Below are 22,910 nucleotides of genomic sequence, written 5' to 3'. Positions count from 1 at the left end.
GCACGGTCAACTCCTATATGAAATTTCAGGCCGCGTTAGTTCATTCTGGTATATTCGGCCAGGTGGCGCTTATATCACTTTAACGGTCAGAACTTAGATTTGTGATCAGAACGTGATATATATTACGGATATCTCTTGTGAAGATTTTTAATTTACAATAGAAAAAAAGAAATTGGTATAAAGTGCGTGTGGAACGTGTATAAAGAATATCAACAATATTGTCTGATAAGGTAAGTTGCATATAAAATATAAAAATAAAAATATCACAGATAATAGAGGTAATCGATAATAGAGGTTATGTTAGTTTTAGTAGTATAGTTTTATATTTTACATATCAATTTTATATTATAATAAAATGTTTTGCATATATTTTTGTAAACAGAATTTGTGCTAATTTTATAAGTACAATTTTTTGCAATGTCTGTCAGATTATAAAAACACAATAATTATTTGTGCACGTGTGCCTAAAGATAATAAAGACATAATTTTTAAGATTCTTTTATTTTTAGTTTGCAGTTTTCAATTTTAATCATAGTTGAATGGATTTGTATTGTACAACAGCAAAATACAACAGCAAAATTAAAGGTAATTGAATAAGTGATAATTATTACTTTTGTTAATTTATTATTGAATTGCATAATATATTAATATGTACTTTATTTATCTTTGCAGGAGGATTTATCGACTCACAAATTGGTCCGCTACAAATACCAAACAAAGCAGGATATGATACAGCAATAGTTTTAGATTTTTTTAACGAAGTTTTTGATTCCATTAACGCACACACTTTGCGTCCAGAAACTCCTTTACGTGTTGCAGTAACTGAAAATAGCAAACATCATGATTTTTGGCCATATGCTATTAAATTATTATCCAACATGCGGTATGTAACAAATATGATATTGACACAAGCAATTGAACTTTATAAAAAGAAGCAAAGTCGATATAAAAAAATATTAAAAATATAAATATTATATTTTATAGCTTTAATAGCACGTTATTTGTTCTTAAGTTCTGTCAATACATGTTTCTAAGCATGTTTTTAAAAATAAAAATATTATATAGAATAGTTTTGTCTTTTTATTTGTATTATTCCTTAGTATTTAATATAAGTATAAATTTAATACTCGAAGTATTTATTTTGTTAGTAATTAATTATTTATTTGTAATGTTTTAATACACCAAAATTAAAATATTCCAAATAAATATTACTAACTAAATAAATACTACGGTATTAAATTTATCTAAGAAATATTAATAAATATATATATATACTATATTAGAGGTCGGCCATATTGAATATTAGTTCGTCTATGTATATTCGCCCAGGTGGCGTTCGAAACACTGTTCCAGATCAAACTATGGGAGTTGATTATCTATTTACTTTATAAATCTGTGCACCACGACGGAAAGACGGGCCAAGCAAGAGGATAGAGAGACAGGCGGACGGACGGACGGACGTAGGTGGGCGAACACGGATGGGTTGCTAGGGAAGCAATTGGCCCGCAGCAGCGACGTTCCGCGTTTCCGCGACGTAACCGTCGACGAGGTGCTGTCCATGAAGATTCGCGACCGTAAGCAAACCTCGCGACTGTCAGGTAGAGTTACGTGGTAACTGTAGAGCATCGACGTTACTGGCTGGAGATACGCGAGGTTTATATCCCCAGAATCACTATCGTCGGTTGGTACGGAGATTTCGTGAAACCATTCGCATTGTTAGGGTTGGCCATCCTGCGCAATCCAACGGTAAGGTTTGAAATTCTTGTCGATTCGTTCGCGCGTTCGTCGACGAGCGGCTCGCCCTTGTGATTTTCGCGCGGGAAACGGGCACTACTCTCGCCCGACACTCGAGAAGTTATCAATACGATAACGCGTCGCGTCACTCCGAGAATCTTCGGTGTCGAGTTCCCCGGGTACGAAGGTACGCACGCGTGATCGACGACGTGTCGCGAACGAAGGTAATTGCAGCAGAGCACAACAATGGAGTCCGGTGACGAGGACATATTTGCTATCAGCGACGAGGAGATGTTGTCGCCGGCGCGAGTCGCGCCGGTGAATCCCGTCGAAGAGCATTTGCAGAAGGAGCTCGCTGACGTCGAGAGCAGGATCGACCTCGCGACGAGGGAGATCGCCGAGACGCGGGAGACCACCGCACGCGTTTTGAACGCCCTAGAATGGCGCGCGCTTTACGGAGAGGACGCTAGCTCGGACTCTGATAGTGAGGTACACGATCTCTCGTACGATTTTACAGTATATAAAATGATCAGTGTTCGTAACTTTTTTGATTTTAATCCTTCATGATTTGGAGTTGTAACGCTTTGTGGCGGCCTTTCACATAATTTCCCAATATTTTCAATTCGACATATCGGAATCGGTATTATTACTATGTTTGTGGAATCTGTGTGAATTTTTGCAATGAAAATTGTTTGCTTCGTATTCGTCGATTAAATTGAAAACGCACGATCTTTGTTTTGTAATAAATGAACAAATAAATAAAAAGGAACAGCCGCTTGTTGATTTGTCATTTTTAAGTTGTAGGATGTGTTCAATCATCTTTTGAATTTTGTATATTTATTATTACATTTTGAGTGAGTTAAATCCATATATTACCAACAGATCGTTATATGATACATTTAATTCATATTATTTCTTTTGAATATTTTTTTAAATTTAATGTTCAGATTTTCAGAACTGGACTTTTCTTTGTGATTTTATGATTAAGGAATTATTTAAATATAATAAAATTAATTTATTTCAAATCTAACTTCTCTAATTTTACCAGAAATTTTGAATAAAATCTGTAAATTCTTTTATAAAATCTGAATACTGAAAACGTCTATTATTATTATTTGTGTATGTGTGTGTGTGTGTGTGTGTGTGTGTGTGTGTGTGTGTGTGTGTGTGTGTGTGTGTGTGTAAAATACAAGAGTTTTGCGGGAGCACTTCAAGATTAATCTCACTGAATTTAAATCATAATGTACTGTCTATGATAGTAGATGTGATATATGAAATATTTAATTATGATTTTGATGTTACAGTTGTACACTGTTGAAGGAGCACCTGTGGTGAAGAAACCGAAAAACCATAGAACCAGTATAAAACAAAATTTGGAGATAATCTCGCAGTGGCAATGCGTTCTTTCAGATAAGTGGATTATTGGAATAAAACTAAACAACATATCCTATTGGTGAGTCAATCTATCAATTATTGTATCAGTTTTTAATGTAACAAAGCCGATATAAGCAAGAAAAATGTTGAAATAGGAATTTATATTTGTAGCTATGATAACAAGAGAGTGATAAAGATTTTGCGCACAAAATATCGTACAAATGACCTTTATTCAACAATGTATTTTATTTTGCAAGTATAGAAATTCGTAACGTTGAGACATTTTTGCTGTTCAAATTTAATTGTTGAGTTCTGCGATCACGCAGACAAATATTTCACTTGAGACTTAAAACTTTAAAGATGATCAATTATTTTAATTGATTTCTACCATGTAGCGTATACAAATATGCTGCTGATTGATTCAAAATGTCTTACTCGGAAATTACGTTTTTTTTTATTTCTTAAAGCAACCCTACAAAATGTTTTGCATCTTAAAGTGATGTCGTGTGATAAGTTAGTTACCTTAATATTTTGCACCATGTTTCCTTGAGGCAGTACTAATACCATCGTATTATAGTGGTACTACGTTTATGCTTACAAAGATTATTGTGCAGTTACTGGAGAGGGGAGAGGGAACAACTCGGTAGCGTTAGTTACATACTCTTATTGCTTTATGCAAAACTCAAACTATCACGAATTTCTTTTAATCTTTGTATGTGTCTGTCCCGTACTAAAATTTTTTTCAATCTATCTAGACTTTTTTTAAGTCAATCTTATTACATTTCTATTTAGAAAGGCTTTAGAGCAATTTTTTAATACTAATAGAATCTAACTCAATCTATTATACATTATTAAAACGGAAGATAATTGAAAGTGATAATTTTGAACGATTGGATATAGATAAAGTTTTCTCTATGTTGACAACTGTAAATTTGTAAAAATTTATCTTAACAATTTAAGTACGCAAGCAACAAACTGCACTTCATATTTGCAAGACGTTACGTCATTGTTATTTACCACCTAAATTTCCATTTCTCTGATATATTTTCAGTACAACAATTCGATAAACTTTAACGTATGCACTATCAAAAAGTTCAGTATGACAACGCAGTTTATATGTAAATTACAAAACCAGGACATATCCTTCCTTTTTTTTTCTAAGTCCCGTATTAGAAATGCGTTTCATCATCACTATATACATATTCAATATCATACTTCCTATCCTTCCAAATTTATTTAAGCGCTATCTACGATTTCGTTGTGTGTTGCACGTCATTTCATCTCACAGCATTTTTTTAAGCATCGAAGATCACTTTTTACACGTCAGTGTGGTGATTTCATCTTTACCGAATGCTAAATATTCTTCGGGTGAATAATCGAACAATACGAAGTCATATCTGCGAATCATAAAAATAAGATAACTTTACATTTTATGGTGCCACAAATTAGTATTCATGCATTGTTATTCATTACGTTGTTACTGCCACACATTATTATTCATGCATTGTTGCGTTTTACATACGTAAAACTATTAACGTATGTAAATTCCACAATGGTGAAATTTACCTGAACATCTCGTAGAGCTCGTCGATTTGCGTTTTGGATAATTGCGTGAAATAATTTTTTATAACGTCCTTCGTCTGTACGCCCTTAGTAGGATTTTTCCACTCAGGTTTGATGATGTGTCCCACATGAGCTTGCTTTATAAGATAATCTTGGTCGTCCTTTAACGAAAGAAAGATATAATTTTTGTAACTATTCGCTCGATTTCAGCAAAAAAGTTGGTTTCATTAACTATTTTTCAAACTGTATATTTTCTTAAAACAAAAACACAAAAAGTTGCTTATCTAATCGTGTCGACCCCTTTTAAGTCGACAGTCAAGGAAGTCGACGATTAAATTTACTTACATGCAGCGTCTCGAATTTAGCTATCACGTCGAACCGTACTTGGCAGGGCGTGCAGAAGTTCACAACTGGTGTCCAATGCATGTCGAGATCGTTTCCCGCTCTCCATTGGCATAACAGCCATCGCACAAATTCCTCGAAGAGCGGGTATCTCGGACCTTGTCTTGTATTCGTCTTCGGATCCTGTATTTTCAAAAAATCCATTTTTTAGTCTTTGTTCATTATTGATTTTATTGATTGAAATCAATAATATATGAATATAATATTAATTTCTACACTATTGCAGATAAATTTTATTTAAAGTTTAACCAGTCCTAAACTTTTTTGTTGATTCACGATTTTTATTGATATTTCTATTTGCATTTTTATAATTTCATTAAATCTACTATTCTGATTGTAGACCAATTAGCAGAGAGGATCTAAATGATTATCGACGTTTGAAAAAATCGTCGTAAGATGTTACCCTTGCTCTATAGTGCCAAACTATGTGGGCTCCGAGGTTGCTGTGAAATGTGTGCGGCAAACTGTGCTCCAATTTGTCACGATAAGCGCTGAGCAATCTTTCAAAGGGATGCCGCACTATCAGGAAACTGATGCTGTCGTTTAGATATTTAGCCAGCTCCTCCGCGCTGTGCCTAGGATACCTCTGCCTGGCCAGCGAGACCGGTACTGCTTTAGAGGCCTTCAGAAATTGCGGACTGTATCTGCAAAATTAGCGCAATAATGATTATTTATTAGTGATGATTCATCGCATCATTCATGACTATCAATGGTACAATTAACGATATAACCTAGCTCATCCGTTCTTCGTTGATACTTTAGCAAATTGCTGCTAATTGGCGACGATATTAGAAAATAGAAAGAAATAGAGAATTTCTTGCACGAGTCCAGAATAATTAAAATAATTAAACTGTTATCTTTGTAATATTTTTAAGAAACTATTTTACAATTTACAATGTACAACTGTAAATTACGTAGTTACATACTTTATCTTCATCGTTCTTATCATTTTTTTATCATTTCGAGGAACTTTAGTTACGAAAATTTGGCGATATAGACGATATAGGCGATTTGGCGACTTACCCCGCAAGTAAATTAAAGTTATACATCCATGATGTAGACGCTGCTTTGAAAACGTTGCACCATATAAGATGGTACTCCCTATTTACAAGAAACTCCCAGGCGTTTGGCCTGTGAAGCGAGTCGTTGCCAGGACGATCAAGTCCCTCCTCGGCGCATTTTTCCGCCAGAAATTTCCGCCTGGCTATTAGACGTTGCTCGGTTTCTGCCGTCGTAATCTGCTCCAATATTTTCTCCTCCGGCGTCAGATTCGCGTCCTGCCAAAAATGCATAAAGTCCCCGAGTCGTAAGAGAAAATTAAGAGCATAATTCGTAATCGATATCCTATATTACGTAGCAACTATATCGCGTGTATTACGCTATTCTACTACTCGTTTGACGATGTTGACTGATATCGCGGCATTAATTAAGATGCTTTAAAACGACGAAGTATCGAATAATATGTCGAATGACTACTGTCATTTACTGTTAACTTGACCTAAATTAATTGTTAGTGGGCGGTTAGTATACCAGGGACTGTTTCAATGAACTACAAAATGAGCCGGTGCTACTGAATTATAAATTAACACTTACGTAAGAAGTTATGATACATACAATGTATATCATGTAAGGTATGAAACATGTCAAAGATTATTTGCTCTATATTTCGCGTAATCTTGATAATGTCTTTGTTGATAGACGACAGAAGTCAGAAATTTATGAATGTATGCTTTTCGCACACGAAGATTTAATCCATTATTACTCCGCCAGTTATTTTAATCTCTTTATTATCATTTACAACGAGTAGCCTTGTTTATGCGTAGGTTCAAGTCATTATATTTATTATCTACTTAATTTTTAATGGAAATTACAAAGAAAGATTTGTTTATAACGTAGTAGAATTATGAATGATCATAATTTTTTCGTGTAAAACTAATCTTTCAAAAAGATAAAAAAAGATAGATAACAACACAAAAATATTAAAAAACATTTTATACATATGAAAATAACGATATATTGTATAATATTTAAAGCAAAAGCTTGGCTGACGCATGCACTTGATACGAGATATTAGCATGTAGCACTCGATTACGATGCAGGTAATTACAAGATAATGAGCTATGACTATAGCTAATTCCGTAGTTAGAATTGCGCACATGCGAAAAGTTAGAGAACCGGATCATCGATTGAGTCCGAAGAGTCCATGTACGCGAATCTTCCTGTGTCAAGACTACACCGCGACACGTGTATTGACCTTCCTCGCGACTTGTAAGAGTTAATCCAATTCCCTAGTTTCTGCAATTAGAATTTAAACACGTCTACTCCGTTTACCGAATATACGCTGCGATGCTGAATATGCGCCTACGGTCTTGATAAGAGCTGCAGTGTATTTGCATTTAAATTGAAGATTATGCTACTTATGAATGTATATTCCTCTTTTAAGGTGTGTCTCACGTCGCTTTTAGTATAATGAAGCTCTTTATATTTAATTTTTTAAGAAATTACTTTTAATTAATTATAGTATGATTTTCTAATATTTATGAGTAGATAAAATTTGTTTAAATGGCAAGTAAGTATGATATACGTTTACAAGCGACAAGCAGACAAATATATGCACAACAGGCTGCAGGAAGCGGTTTTGTGTACTATATTCAGAGACATTCGGTGAACCCATATCGCAAATATATAAGAGAGACGGTACGAGAGAGGTTTCTACGATTTCATAAATCATCTATTTTCGGGAAATTGGTTTCAAGATGCTCTCAACGGTATATATATATATATCTTTTTGATTTACATTAATCTTTATATGCTTTATTTCGCGACGCTCATTCATATTTATATTAAAATTTCTGCAAGGCATAACTTCCACAAACGGTCCCGTTACACAAACGGTAGGGATCCTTTAGTAATCCGGTAGTTACAAAATCAAGTATCTTGCGTCAACTCCCTCGGGATTGCGAGGATTAGTAATTTAGATAGCTACAACCAGATTGCGATCGCGACGAAGCTCCGCAGGGAATGACCCGAAAGAGAGAGAGAGGAGAGAGAGAGAGAGATTTTTTCTCAGAATGTTCGCTCGGTGCGAAAAAGTCGGCGTCGATATTGCATTGTAGCGCGGCGAACCGCTGGCAAGACCGAATGCAGAACTACCGGCTTCCGCTTATTGATTTCGATATGGAACGCGCCTTGTGTGGCGACGACGAATGTGGGCCACGAAGGGTGGTGGCGCATCGCGCACGTTTATGCACTGGCGCATCGTGTGCATACACGTGCCACCTGCGAGACGTCAGGGCGCACGTTACTGTTACTTCTTTCCGACGTGTTACTGTACTATTTACATTAAGCAGGTACCACGTTGCGTTCAACGATAAGACCAATTCCGGTTGGGCAGCTTTCCTGAGTGCAATTAGATGTTCGCGACTGAAGTATTATCGCGCGAGAAACAGCAGCGTTGCGGATGACTCGGGGTCTTCCTTGCGACACGCCTTCCTTGTTTCCTTCGAATTTTTTTTTCTCTCCGCTATTTATAGTTATTTTTGGCCATTATTACATTTTTCACTCGGGCGCATTAAAGTGTTGCAAGTAATTAATGTCGTTTGGGATAAAAACGTCTCTTTTATTTACGTGGCGCTGAAATTAAATTTGCATTTTCGCTTTTAATTACTGTCGGGTTTACATCTCTGTTACTGTTTTATGTCTGATAAATTTCAATCCGTACTCGGATTTTTACATTTCCCTAATTGTGGAACGTTACACTCTGTGCTCTGATTCAATATTTTTATTATTTTGCCAGACAGTAAGTTTGTTAATGAAAACAATTATTTGTCATGTTGTTTCTAAAAGAAATATATGCGTTGCAATACAAATTCCTGTCTCGCGATTCTGCCCGCGCATTAATTTTTTCCAACGTATGAAACTTTCCGGCTTATGCGCCTGAGACTTCACGGCAAAAATATGAAGTGTTACGCGTGTGTGATGACCGTAACTTATCATGCGGTTGCCCCGACACGTAGAAACCTTTTTGGCGTTATACATTATCTGAATCGGATAATCTCGCTGAGTTTGTGAAATATAATATTTTCCTTTGACTTTATATATGTTTCTCCTTTTATCTTAGAATGAACTATTCATCGTTAATAAAGAACATTCGCTGAAAAGATTTAAATCGATTATTTATAAAACTATTGTATAATGTTGAAAATTATTTTCAGATTGTATTTCACGCTGATAAGCTTCTTATTTTTTATATTTTTTTCTTAATTTTTTTTTAGGAATAATTGAAATTTATTTACGTTATTCAAGAGCTCATTACGTAGTGACGACACGTTTAAATCGATGCTAATCTTCCTATTGATACATATGCTTTTGTATAATTGTCTGTATAAATCTCATGTTAAAAAGTTTCAATGGGTATATATTCGTTTTCGACAACCGCGAAATAATTGTGTTCAAGAGTTACTTTAACTGTCTTTTCGAATATTTAAATGGGCTATACCAGGCGGGCACTGATCCACGTACCGCATTGCGCCTGGAAATGTGCCAATCTATGGTCGTTGTGCTTTACGTAAGACAAACGCTTTCGGTTTCCTAGGAATCAAGGAAGCCGGTACGGAATTCTGCGTTCCCTCAAAATTAACTGTTTTTTTTTACACGAACTTCCGTTATGTCAGGAACATAAAACGCGCTTTCTTGAAATAGCACGTTTACAGTACGTTTAACGAGGTAAATGTTTAGTTAAACGATAGCTTAAGAATGAAACCCGACGCGCAAATTATTCGGGGAAAGAGTTAAAAATTGAGATTAATCAGCACTGCGATTTTTGTTGAATAACATTGAAAATTGGCACGAGTTCGATAATATGCTCGAATGGAAAACTTAAATGACTTTGGGGAGAATGCTATCGAAGTTACTGAATGAAACGTCATGTCAATGTCGAATGATCCGACGATGGTAAAACTTGTTCGGTTATCGAGCTCCATAAATTCTACTCGAATTATTCGAAACAATGCAGAGCAGATTTCTCTAGGGCTAGCTAAAGACCTAGGGAAATATACTGTAAAATCTCTACGGAAGAAAGAGGGGAAAAGAGAGACAGAGAGAGAGAGAGAGAAAGAGAGAAATAACTCACCTCCAGCGAATTCCCGTGCTGCAGGGTGTTAGTGCCATCCTGGCCCGACAGCACTAGGATGATAAGCGCCAGGACACTGGCGGCAAAAATAGCACGGCGAATTCCTGCCAAGACGCGACGACGTGGGGTCATCTTCTCCCGGAGTACGTGTTTCCGTCTGTATTCATATCGGACTGAAACACCGAGTTTAGTGCAGCGTTACCAATAAAACACATCGCGCGCGCGCTACCCTAAGTAATGAATGATCAGCTGATAATTAATCGCCGATCCACGGGGGTATCTGGGCCATTACGTTAATTGCATTGTCTGTCGATCGCACGCGATACCACCGATACTTCAAATCTCGTTAACAAGGACGGGATTGGGGGTGATAAACTATAATCAATTCCGCAAATGTGAACGTAAACGCTTCATAGAATATATCGCAGCACGGGTACGATGTTTCGATCGGAAATTATTTAACGTTCAAGCACTCGACGATTTATATGGCTTCTCGAGAGGCTTGCCGATGACAGCGTATCGTCGTTTATTTTAGCGGAATAACCGCTTTAAATTCCCGGTATTTGTAGTGTAAATAATCTTTATTTCACGGTGAGATAGAGACGACGAGAGAGGATTAATGGCTCGTCATCGTGCGGTTTGTTTTACGGATACTATTGTGTACGCGTGTCCCGTCCTGACGGGCAAGCGTAGCGCGATGATGACACGTATATACACACCCATTACGTCCTCGCGCGACGCGACGTATCCTGACGTTCAACACGCGGGGACGAATGTTCGATTTGACGGCTGAAACGGTTGCAATCTTCTTTCAGAATTCTCGGGAGCAATTCTCGTTACACGACGCGCTTCATTTCGTTCTCAAACGCCCACGCGGCGAAAATCGCGCCTGCGATAAATAGACGTTCGTTCCGCAGATCGACATTTCAATCAACTAAATATAAACAACAACCTTTGCAATATTTCTGTTCGGTAAAAAAAAAAAAGACCTCGAATCATATTTCCCACCGCAGATATCTTCTAGAATATTTCCCTCTCGCGGTGTATCGGAGTAATTTGTAAAGATACAATGGTTATCAAGTAACTCAAATCTTGACTCAATCACAGGAATAGATCAGGTGACACAATAATTAGATCGACGATTGATGTAAGAGCGCCGTGTTTATTCGCGGAATGCCGTAGACGCGACGTGAGAGAAGGAGGCGTCAGTCCAGAATGGAATGGGTAATCAGTTTCGCATTTCCCGGTATGCGTTCGCCCGTTGTATCGAGATCGCGCGAGTTATCTGCGCGCCAAGCGGCCGTGGAGGAGCCGCGAAAATGTGACCGCGTCCACGCGCGATAAGCATTCGCGCGCCGCAGAAATTCTCACGGTCAGTATGCCGCAGCGGTGCGATAAGCAGCTCGGCGTGGATGCTCTCAATCGCCGAGTTGACGACTTTCTCGACGTTATAGCATAATAATCGTCATATGTGTGCGTTTGGCTGCACGTCTAACGACTAGATTTGCCGAGATTCGTCATTGTATTCCGTACGTCGCGCAGGTTACGCGGACCGTTATAATGAAGCGTTACAATATTGTGGCACGCAGGAACAATCAGGATTAGTCATTGTTTCGCGGCAAGGAAGCCCGAGATTGATGTTTCATTTGCGGAATAAAAACACGTAGTCGGGAATAACAATCTGAGCAGTAAGAAGGAAAAGATTTCAAACGCGAGATCTTGACCAATGATAATAATGATTTAAAAAAAAGTTGTGGTTCTCTTAACGCACGTTGCTTCGCAATTAAATGGTAATTCTTGCTGGCGTTTTACGAGACAAAGTCTCTCGTTAGAAGGAAAACGTGTAATTATCGAATAAAGTGAATTGCGGACTACATAAATCTCGCTTTTCACGAAACAAGAGTTTCGCGCTGATGTATCGCTCGCGTTGCGCCTGACAGGTAAAAAGAGCCGAAAAGAAAAATTGCACAGTCGCGAAAGGGATTTAGTAGGGCGTGTGCGAACTTTTTTTCGCGGAAGTGTTGGGCAAAAAAGTACGTACGATCGAATTCAGGCTTCATAAAATAAGCGTGTTTCAGCGATAGTTTATAGGATATTAGTATTTGTCAGCGCTATAGATGTAATACCATAAAATGTGAGTTATAGATGTTGCTTTTTACCGAATTTTCACGACGCTACGTCGACATAGAGATAACAATTGCAAAGAGTGAGCCCAAAAGTTGCCTGTTTCGTCACTCTTGAATTATTGAAATATCAGTGTGATTGTTTCCTTCGTTACTATGTACACTATATGTAATAAACTGATATGCTGTGTTGACGTATATCATATATAACTATATCTTATCAGTCGGTCAATGTTTAAAGCAGAAATGACTTTTTTCCGTTTCATACCGTTCAGATAATCTATTGCAGTTACATAATCTTTACGCAATTCCATTCTTTATTGTAGACTGAATGCAATCAGTACAATGTGCTTTTCCTGCTTCGTTGTCATCACTTATTCAGGTCCACTAAAAGCGTGAATGTTTCTTTTTTATTTTCCTTTTTTACTAATAATCTTGTGTGTGATAAAATTCACTAGTCAATAACAATTATATATAATATATAACAAGAAATTGAAAGTCGTATCGCCTAGCGATACAATAATTCCCTTGCGCAACGTTCAGGAGTGGAATATATGCGGAATTTATCTTATTCTCGAATAGGCCATCTTCGTGCGGTATAATGCGAAATGGATCCATACTAGCGCTAGGATTTCAGTATTAGATTACATAAGTCTGGACAATTCTGTGTGCATGTGACTTGTGTTTTCCGTGAGACCCATCTCGGGAGAAACGGTTCGCTCCCACAGCGAGGAGAAACGATCTTTGATCTCGGCGTGAATGGTACCGTTGATTTGTAATTCACGATTACATTTGTATTGTGTACGCGGAGTAAGAACCTATTGCTGCGGCATGTGACAGCGCGACAGAACATGTTGGCTCAAGCATTAGTTCATTATCATCTGGCTAAAATTTTGTCAGTGAAAGATAAAAATTTCCGGAGATAAGTGACGAAAGGAGAAAAATTTGCTGATGAATTCTAAAGGATCTTAATAAATAGGATGGTTATGAATCACATTTTTCAAATTATTAAAGAATTACTTTACTAATGTAAATGATTACGATGCACATTTTTCATAAAATCAGGTTGAGACAATATTTGCTCACGAAGCAGAATCGCGCGTATAGTGGATTAACAAAATATCGTTAATATCGTACCAGATCGTATTGATTACGAATGTTATGACTTGACGATTACCCAGCAATAGATGGAATAATAAAAAGAAGGAAGTAGTTTACGGTCGCGTGCATTTTGTTATAGAAACATTTGAGAACTATTTTTACAATTGTTCCTCTTTTCAAGGATGAGTTTATTAAAACCAGCCTTGAAATTGTAATCGTCGACGACAAGCAACTACAAGAGACATATTAAAGGAATCAAATTGCAAATTTCGTTCTTTTCATTGTCGATTAATTTTGACCTTAATTTAAGTGGGTCGATTATGTCAATTAACATTGACTCGATTAGTTCACTTCTTTCTCTGCGCCTGCACTGTAGGCAGATCCTGTCTTGTACAAAGAGATGGTGAGAATATCTAATTTCCAGTTAGTTAACTCGTACTATCAGTGCAATTTGAGTTTCATCCCTTTCTCGAGAGCTCGCTTGAGTTATGATTAAGGATTTTTAACTTCAGGCCCAGTTTAACTAACGAACTAAATTCCAACAATGATACAACTTCCTGATCTTTTTATGATTCTAATTTAGCATTGGCATTGGCAGTGTGTATGACGGAAGAAGAAAATTTGATTAATCACGATTGACATTAATGGCACGAGGTTTCGGTCAAATTATGGTAATCTGTAGTTCTTACAAATGCCGTGTCACAAATCACGTTGAAATTCCAGGTTCGCCACGAAATAATAACGTGATAATTTTCACTTGGACCCCAACATTATCGTTCGCCGTGCACGCGATTCGACATTACGTTAGCTTTTATTATCTCTGCCGTAACGCGAAAAAGCAACCGCTTCCTGGACGACGGTCTCTTGTTCGCGGAAAAACAGTCGTCTACAGCTGTGCCACGGGTTCACGGGGTCAGCGGGTGGCCTTTCTAATCCCGGGATTTGCGCGCGGGGACCGCGTTACCGCCAGGGCGAAAAAGAGACCCCCGGCTCTCCTTCTCTCCCAGGTCGATCGTCGCGTGTGTATGTACCTTCTCCGGGCATATATCCGACGACGGGATCACTGACGCATTTGTCGTCTCGCGCGCGAGCGTCGTCGTCGGCGGGCGTAGTTTCTCCCCCGGGTCGGTGGTACGCGTCGTTGCGTGGGACGTCGGACGTGGTGGTCGCGCCGCAGGAGGCAGGAGGCGCGCGGACGCGCGGTGTGTGGTGGCCACGTGATATGCGTGCCGCGTGTGTCGCCAGGAAGAGTACGATGCCGTACGATCACGGCGGCATCGTGCAGATCACTGAAGCCGGTCGGTCGGTCGGCCTGTTCCATGAGCGCCTCGACGCTCGCGTCTCTGACGCTACCGCCCGACCCGTCCCACCAGGGCCGGGTTTCACAGGGCGCTCTCTCGCGATAGGCTTCTAAGCTGGAAATCAGAGCGCAGGACGCTGGGCTTAATAATGGTTTTTAACAATGGTTCACGGTCGATCTCATTACCAAATTGAAGAAATTAATCTACACATTTCTAACAAAATTGTGTGGATAATGTAGAAATTTGATTCTTTTGATTCAAATTTTTTAAATGCTTTCCAGTTCTTGGCGTGTGCAGTAGAATTGAATATGTACATACATACTAGAAATATTGACAGAATTTTTTTATAAATTGACATATTATATATTATATATTACGTATTTTTTACAGCATTTTATGTATGTAAAAAAAAGTTTAAATTCTATATGTAAGAATGAAATATACTCTCTAATTTGCAATCAGTATATCTCATCGATGATGATTTGCAGTGGCACATCCACAGCTGTGATAATTAGGGAGTATTTACTGTTTCCTAAAGGATGTTTACTTCAGAATTAATGTATAATCCAGAGATTTCAGTAAAGATCAGTGTATTTATTTCACTGATTGACAAGTTATTTTCACTGTGTATTTTTACTGATTTCACTGATTAATTTAGAGAATAGGAAAATTATAAAAATGAAGACAGGATGCATTTGCAAGTGAGTGCTAAAGTGAATATGAGAATAGTAAAATATTAATGTTGTCTCGGGGTATAAATAACCGTAGCCAGACCTGCGACTTGTCTGCTTCCGTCCATTGGTCGGTTTTTTCGCGGGTCGATTTGTCGCTGGACGTTTCTCGCGCAAACGCGACGCGGATGGCGAGCCATCGCGAGCAAGTAAACGCCTTTTCGCTCGGAGATCGATCAATTGAAACTTAATTACTAATGGTAATAACTCGTGATTTGGAACGTATCGACCACGCTGCACAATCACGAATTGCATTCGCTGTTTCCAAATTGCAATTCGATATTACCACCTGGCTTTGCGAAAAAAATAACACGGAATATTGCACCACTATTATGCGACTGCACGCAATTAACATTTTCTCTGACCTTTCTTGGGTATAAGTTTTTAATGAAAAAAAAACGAACACCTAAAAAAATAAACATCGTTAGGCGAATACAGGCGAAATAAAAATTAACGCATTTACATCTCAGACCGCGTATCAGAACATAGAAGACAAGAATAAAAGGCGAAAATATCGAAAAACAAGTATCGATTAATTACAAACGGAAGAATTGTTGATATTTTTTTTTTATTCATTAGTCAATAAAGTTTGCTCTTACGAGTCTCGACCCTCAATCTCGTACGGCAATCTTCATCTCGTCATCTGCTATTAAATTGTAGCGCTTGAAATTCCCTCACCCACTGACTTTCCGTTGGGTTTTCACTTGAAGAAATTTTTAGTTCGACGAGCGCTGATGAGGTGAAAATAGCTATACCAGATTGCGTCAAGACGTCGGTGGCTGACTTCTTCGACGAAACTTCTACCGCGATACAATATCTCAATTTAGAGAGCGACGGGCTGAAAAGTAGATTAGAGTATAAGATAGCGATGGAAAATAATGAAATTGGAAACTTTTCTCGCCTGTTTAGCTAGTCGATGTTTACTTTTTAGTCGTATCTGATATGACAATTTTAATTAATCAATTTTAAATTTATTGCGATTTAACCCGCTCTAAATATATTATTAAAGCGAAAAGAATGTGTATAATACGAGAGAGACACAAATATTGGTTGTATAATTTGGATTTTATAGAAAGGGAAAAGACGGAACGAAAGTAAAATTTGCAAATTATATCAGCGCTCCCTAGAAACCGTAATTTGCATAATAAAATTATTATACCACCGTTGATATCGCGTTATTATACCTCTTTTGCAGGAACATCGCGATTAGTATCTTTGTTCGCGGGTCGATTTGCATGGATAATGTCGATGTAAATGTTGCATTCAAGGACAATTCACGTGTGCATATCCGCCAACTTGGCAATTGTGTTATCTGTGCACGACCTGATTTATTATTTTGGGGGGGGGGAGGAGAAAGTGTGTTCGTAATTTGTAAAATATAGCAATAATAGTTAGAATATAACAAAATAGCATCAGTTAGAAAATATCAAAATTAAAATCATACATTCTGCAGGAAACGCAAATCAAGCGGACGAAGAGATAAGGTTAAATTGAATTGTTTAAATGGCAGTAGTTGAGGTGGTTGATTTTTTTCCTGTAAGTGATTCAGACCAATGAGGCAGTCCATCTTCGATTATTCTTGCACCGACATTTCAATTTATTCGAACAATGAGTCTATCAGCTTGAATAAGTCGTACTTCTTCCACCATTTTTTTTTTAACATGATACTGTGGATTGTTTAAACATGATTAATTAAAATGCAAACTTGCATTTTGCAGCTTTGATTAGTTCGAATCAATCTGTATTCCGTGCTACGTAATGTACATACATTATGTTACGTAACATCAGAGTTTTTACGTGTGTTGAATACATGTAAGTATCTAAATATCTCGTGTGTCATATATTACTATTAAATGAGGTAAATATCTATCTATATATCATGTGGCACATCCTCATCAACAAGCTAAAAGATTCACTTTCTTCTTTTAAAAGCTTAATTTCAGGAATAGCTAATTCATGACACAACTTTCCTATCTTTGACGTCAATATTGACTTTTCTTGTAGAAAGCGCGAGATATCTTCTTCCCAAGGCGAGTTTCTCCCAACAAATTATGACATTACATCACGATGCAAAGACAGCTTATTACCATAAATACATAATTAAATATAGGACAAGAATTTTCGAAAGTTAAAATAAAAAAAATTTTGAACGAATAAACTCCTCTTTTTTGTTATTTAGATATTTTTTACGCGTTTTGCATTCTGTAACGAGATGATAGTTTAAGGATGTAGATAATTAACAACATTAAAACTGTATTTCAAGTAATAAGTATAATATTAATTTATTTTACTTTCTATATTTTTTTCAAAAGCAGCAGCAAAATTATTTTATTAATTATGCGTACGAGCTAATTGAAACTGTGTCGAAAAATAGGAATCCTTAGACGCGATTGTTAAGCATAGAACGCGTCTATGTAAATTTTCTTTGCAGCACGTTACTTAACCCCAGATATTATCCATACGTGTTATCCACGCGGGACGAACAGATTTCCGGCGTATCGACGTTTTGGAAAGAAAAACATGACTTCTACTCGGAAAAGATCGACTCGATCCAACCCGGAATCGTCGTGGCGACAATGGTGCTCGATCTAGGGTGCTATCCGATGTTCGATAAGGAGCCTGTCGTCGAGTGCTGGGGTATAATCTCGTACGAGATCGATGAGACACAATTCCAAATCCCAGTGCCGCCAATTCAACTCTCCATTACTGAAACAATCAATAGTTCGTGCATAAAGTTCTTAGATAAGAACAAGTATGATGCGATATTAGCCGTGAAAAGCACATCTGCCATAGAGAGAGTCATTAACATTAAGTTTGTGGATGGTCGATTTGATCAAGATACTCAAGATGATCAAAGTGACACAGTCGCTAAATTCTTTTCTTTTTTAACCGCGAAAACCTTCACAAAGATTTGCGACCATATTTTCTTGATGAAGGAGCACGGTTTCCTAATGTACTGTTTACTCGAGGTGCAATCGATCAATTACGAAAAGGCAAATATCAGGATTTTCGCCAGGTAATGGATCGTTGACGGAAACTACACTTTTTTTGCATCGCTATTTACACTATTTAAAATGGAATGGAATACGATGGAAAGATAAATTTATATTATTAACAACACGATTGCAGGTCTGTCAATCAGCTGAACATAATATTGCGTCTTCTGCGAGACGAATTTCCGAAGGTATGTGTTGAAAACAAGACTGACGATTCTCTTGAGGACGAGATTGACGTTGAGACTGATATCGATTGCGTTGAGGCTGCGATGGCTTTGATACGCGAGTTAGAGCTGATTCGTGATAAGAAAAGCATCCACGAGATACAAGAAGCGAAAGTGATAACAGATTTATTTATTCCTTAAGTTCTATTTACTATTTTGCGCTTACAAAAGATAGTCTTGTATTAACCCACTATTTCCCGACTTTTTTTCTTTAATTTTTTAAAGATTTTAAGAAGAAAAAACAATATTAGTAGTACACAAGGAGAACAAAGATTGGAAAATGCTATTCTATAAATAGGAAAATAGAAAGAAGTGGGTTAATATGCAGTATTATTATATTATATCGTGTATAAAAATATATGCTATAAGAATAAAACTTTTTGACAATTAATGCAGCAGAGTATCATACAAAAAACTAGATAATAAAATAGAAAACATACGTTTATAAATAAATTAAGTATTTACTTCGTCTAATTGTTCGTTTATCTCTTTTATAATATTGATATAATATAATTATCAAAATTGAAATCATGTCAGTTGTCACTGTCTTACTTTCTTAAGAAATTTATATAAAATAATATATATAAATCTTTCTGTTTTATGAAACATATATTATTATACGTTATATATATGTGTAATAGTTTAGCACGCATGCACACGAAGAAAGAGACATACTGGAAATAGGAGACGTTGTAAATTTTTCAAATAATTTATTTTGTTAAACTATATAAAGCACATATTCGTAACATATACTGTAGTGAGAGTGGTTAGTGAGTGATCGGAGTGACAGAGTGAGTGAGCGAGTCAGTGAGTGAGTCAATATGGGTCAGTAGACTCCACTGAGCACTTTCGATAAAAAATATCATCGCTACGATCAGTGTGCATTTAACGTCATCAACATACGATATAATTTTCTCTCTTCGGTACATATGTATACAGTCGTTTCATTACAGGTATCACTTTGTTGTATATGCCCGCCGTATGTCTCGGCCGCGTCCTATGTATATCTCGACTGATTTACGCGTCGCAATAGTATGTATACGCCTATGTATTAAGACACCTACATTGTGTAAAATCGATAAACGCCTTCGCTGTCGATTAAGACTGGAGGATGTAAAGGGGCACAGCAGCGGTGCGAGACGCTGAGAGTTCTGTTAAAATATCGACTATCGCGCGCTTCGCACTACTTCGTAGGCTGAACCCGTAATGAAATATCAGAGTGTGCACCCATCGGTAGGGATTCAAGTCTATCTTCTTTTCTTTTTATTATTATTATTCTCGATGACTCGATATTTTAGCCGAGCAGTTGACATCAATTCCATCGATTCGACGCGACACGTTGATGTACATATATATATATTTGCGTTAATTAATCGAGACTGGGGCTCTATAGCCTACCGATCGATTAGTGGTTGGCCGTTTATGTTCAATTCTTCCTTCAAGTAGCTGTAATAAATTTTTTATTATTTCTTTTGTTTTTTTTTTTTTTAATCCATCAACATCGTCAACAGGACCGGCTCATTCGCACGTGGAGAAAAGTCTCGCTCGAGATGAGAGGTTGGTATTATTACGCTATGTCATCAATCGACGGTCATTTGTTACGGCACTTATTAATTAATCTTGTTTATGTGCCTGGAATTGAAAGCTTTCTTCCTTGCGAACTTCGCCGGTGTCTATTGCAACGCGCGACATCACTCGGTCTTTTTAAAAAAATGTTTTTGAATATTTTTTCCTCACTACATTCTCTCTCTCTCTCTTTCGCTCTCGTTCTCTTTCTCTCTTTCATGTATTGTCCACTTGGCTATTTACATATTACATTGGGCTTCGACTGTACACGCGGATATATACTCATATGTATATTCAATGTACATAGATACTCAATTCCCATTCGTTCTCGTTTCTCATGAGTGTAATTTACAATAAACTAGTTTGACGTTTTTGTTCTCGTCGTCGTCGTCGTCGTCACCGTCGTCAGCGTTCTTGTTTGAGTATCGCATAATTCACTAATACACACGCAGTATTCAGCACTCTCGTTTCCAAAGCTTTTAATCGAACGCGTAACAATCTTTCATTTTTATAAAGGTCGCGAATAGGTGAACACTTAACCGATCGCTGAATCGTAGTTGCGTTCTTATCTTTTGGAGCGGCTTACTTTTGATAGGACTGCTCGAGTTTCGCAATCTAAAGACCATGGATTCGTTGGTTACGATATAAATTTTGCCAAACTAATCAATTCGATTTATTATTTGCTACTTAAAGAACTGATTTAATGTGAAATAGATTTTGAAGTACAAATTTTCGAGAAGAATGAAATATGGATAAATTGACATTACAACATAATTGTATATTTTATATAGAATTGTTTCTTTTAAAGGGATGACTTAAGAAGCTAATAATCTCTACATAATTCTACTTTTTTATACGATTTTACGTGTTATTTTTAATATATCTCAATTTTTATAAAATTTATTGATTTTATGGACATGTGGTCCTCAGTATGCGATGCTATCGAAATTCGAATCTGAAAGAAGACAAACTCGAATGCATTAATGAAACACTTTTTAACGCGTAAAAAAGCGATGTGTATCAGTGATTTTATATACTATCAGTTCGAGAAGAATCTGCTGTTTTGTGAGCAATTGTACAATTAAATTCGGATTGAAACAATTCTATAAGAGAATTCTTTAGTATAATGTAACACAAAATGTAATGTTATAATATGATGCTTTCTGGAAGTCAATGTCTAAGAAAATCGTTACCTTTATTTAAGAAAATCTTAAAATTAATGTGCTATGAAATATAATAATAGCATTGTAATTATATATATAATCTTAATAGCGTAACTCAGCTTAGAATGGAAAAGAATTCTGGATTATATTTGTTGTCTCGTGATGTTCCGCAATGCAATCAATATCGGCGTATTTGCGATGATAATTGTGGTTTTTACTGTTATGACAAGTCGTGTTATATATCGGTATTGATTGCGAGCTTTGACGTAATCGTTTCCTTTTTTGCGATGAATTTATTTGATAAACACGAAGAAATATGCGCGGATATATTCTGAATTAATTGTGCACTTAAAATACTTGGCGAATATTTATCATCAAATTTTTTAAGAGAACATGCAGATGCCTCTTGTAACCCAAGAATACTCTTTTATAAAAATTTAAAGTTGAGATATATAATTTCTGTTTAAATAAATAAGTAAATAGATGTGTAAAAATTGGACAGTTTTAAAAATTAAGATACTTGCAATTATTTGTTTTGTAGTGCATGTTAAAGTATAAATAGTTTTTAGAGTATTTGTTAAAAGTTAAGTGTTGAACCAAATTCGAATCAGTAGAAGACACTTTTATATTAATTATCAGTGTAGTTATATTTATCTCGCGTTTATACTACAGAAAATAAAGTTTCTTCTATGTTGTTACTATTATTTGTAGAAAAACCTACGTAAAATTGTAATACAGTATAATACACTCACATCCAAGAAAACTTTACATGAGTCATAGGATGGTACGAGGAGAAATCAGTTTCTTGAACAGGCTATACTAATTGCATCAAAGTATTTATTCTTAGAATAAATAGCAGCGAAGGCACTAAATTATATTAATATCTCTTCATTAATGATTATTACGAAAGTAAACATTTTATCAGCATACAAGTGCCGTCTATAATAAAAACAAGGATAGTAGAACCAGAAACTCTATTGTTAAAATTTTTCTTACAAATACGAGCGTCATCATATCTCTTGCAAGGAAAGTGTTATGTAGACCTTTTAATTTTTACATTTCATTTTTGATGCGTTTCTTTCGCATTTACCTCCTATTATGTGGTAACGTAAACTCTTTGCAAAGTATTCATCGCAAAGGTTACCAATTCGGCGAATTAACGCTGCAATAAAAATATTACACATTAATTAAGATCCTAATTATGACACTCGCCGGTAAACTCATCATGATCAAGAGAAATCATAGTAATGTATTATAAAGTCGCAGGCGTTTACGTTAGTCGCGTCGTAATGCGTGTGTGGAAATCTATTGACGAAATATACAAACGTTTGCCTTATTTTTGCCCACTTCAGCATAGAGACGTTACTTTTTCCCACTACATGATTAGCCTTAGTACTTGTTTCTCTTGAAGTTGTTCTCTCCGCTACTTATACGATTTATCGCGATTGACTTCACTGGTAGAACGCGTGTCGTTTTGCAATATTTTATTTGCAATTCATTC

General features: G+C 36.6%; 3 protein-coding genes across 3 annotated transcripts; 2 read left to right on the top strand and 1 right to left on the bottom strand.

The window, feature by feature from the left end:
• The first annotated feature begins 73 nt into the window (after positions 1-73).
• Positions 74-1,069, top strand: LOC118647868. The gene is made up of 3 exons (XM_036293756.1): positions 74-230; positions 510-585; positions 673-1,069. Exons 2-3 carry the CDS (start codon positions 540-542, stop codon positions 966-968), a joined length of 342 nt encoding a protein of 113 aa, XP_036149649.1. The 5' UTR covers positions 74-230; positions 510-539; the 3' UTR covers positions 969-1,069.
• Positions 1,070-1,160: 91 nt separating this feature from the next.
• On the top strand, positions 1,161-21,325 carry LOC105841128. Its single transcript, XM_012688257.3, has 4 exons — positions 1,161-2,223; positions 3,039-3,187; positions 17,892-18,476; positions 18,590-21,325. The coding sequence occupies exons 1-4, from the start codon at positions 1,981-1,983 to the stop codon at positions 18,819-18,821; spliced, it is 1,209 nt and encodes a 402-aa protein (XP_012543711.1). The 5' UTR covers positions 1,161-1,980; the 3' UTR covers positions 18,822-21,325.
• LOC105841129 (carbohydrate sulfotransferase 11) lies at positions 3,320-14,611 on the bottom strand. Its single transcript, XM_012688258.2, has 7 exons — positions 14,460-14,611; positions 10,205-10,377; positions 6,097-6,350; positions 5,477-5,717; positions 5,017-5,196; positions 4,675-4,832; positions 3,320-4,505 (listed from the first exon to the last, which is right to left on the bottom strand). Exons 1-7 carry the CDS (start codon positions 14,470-14,472, stop codon positions 4,418-4,420), a joined length of 1,107 nt encoding a protein of 368 aa, XP_012543712.1. The 5' UTR covers positions 14,473-14,611; the 3' UTR covers positions 3,320-4,417.
• Positions 21,326-22,910: the final 1,585 nt, after the last annotated feature.

This window comes from Monomorium pharaonis, chromosome 1 (assembly GCF_013373865.1).
Source record: "Monomorium pharaonis isolate MP-MQ-018 chromosome 1, ASM1337386v2, whole genome shotgun sequence".
NCBI lineage: Eukaryota > Metazoa > Arthropoda > Insecta > Hymenoptera > Formicidae > Monomorium > Monomorium pharaonis.
This window is presented reverse-complemented; position numbering and strand designations above follow the sequence as displayed.

What these genes read in the sequence shown, in the direction of transcription:
- LOC118647868 (XM_036293756.1), top strand. Translation starts at nt 540, where the DNA reads ATGGATTTGTATTGTACAACAGCAAAATACAACAGCAAAATTAAAG. An exon ending in ATACAACAGCAAAATTAAAG is followed by an intron (nt 586 to 672) that starts GTAATTGAATAA and finishes TTATCTTTGCAG; the next exon opens with GAGGATTTATCGACTCACAA.
- LOC105841128 (XM_012688257.3), top strand. Translation starts at nt 1,981, where the DNA reads ATGGAGTCCGGTGACGAGGACATATTTGCTATCAGCGACGAGGAGATG. An exon ending in CTAAACAACATATCCTATTG is followed by an intron (nt 3,188 to 17,891) that starts GTGAGTCAATCT and finishes TTTTCTTTGCAG; the next exon opens with CACGTTACTTAACCCCAGAT. An exon ending in AATATCAGGATTTTCGCCAG is followed by an intron (nt 18,477 to 18,589) that starts GTAATGGATCGT and finishes ACACGATTGCAG; the next exon opens with GTCTGTCAATCAGCTGAACA.
- LOC105841129 (XM_012688258.2), bottom strand. An exon ending in CTAAATTCGAGACGCTGCAT is followed by an intron (nt 4,833 to 5,016) that starts GTAAGTAAATTT and finishes CTTTCGTTAAAG; the next exon opens with GACGACCAAGATTATCTTAT. An exon ending in GAGCTCTACGAGATGTTCAG is followed by an intron (nt 4,506 to 4,674) that starts GTAAATTTCACC and finishes TATGATTCGCAG; the next exon opens with ATATGACTTCGTATTGTTCG.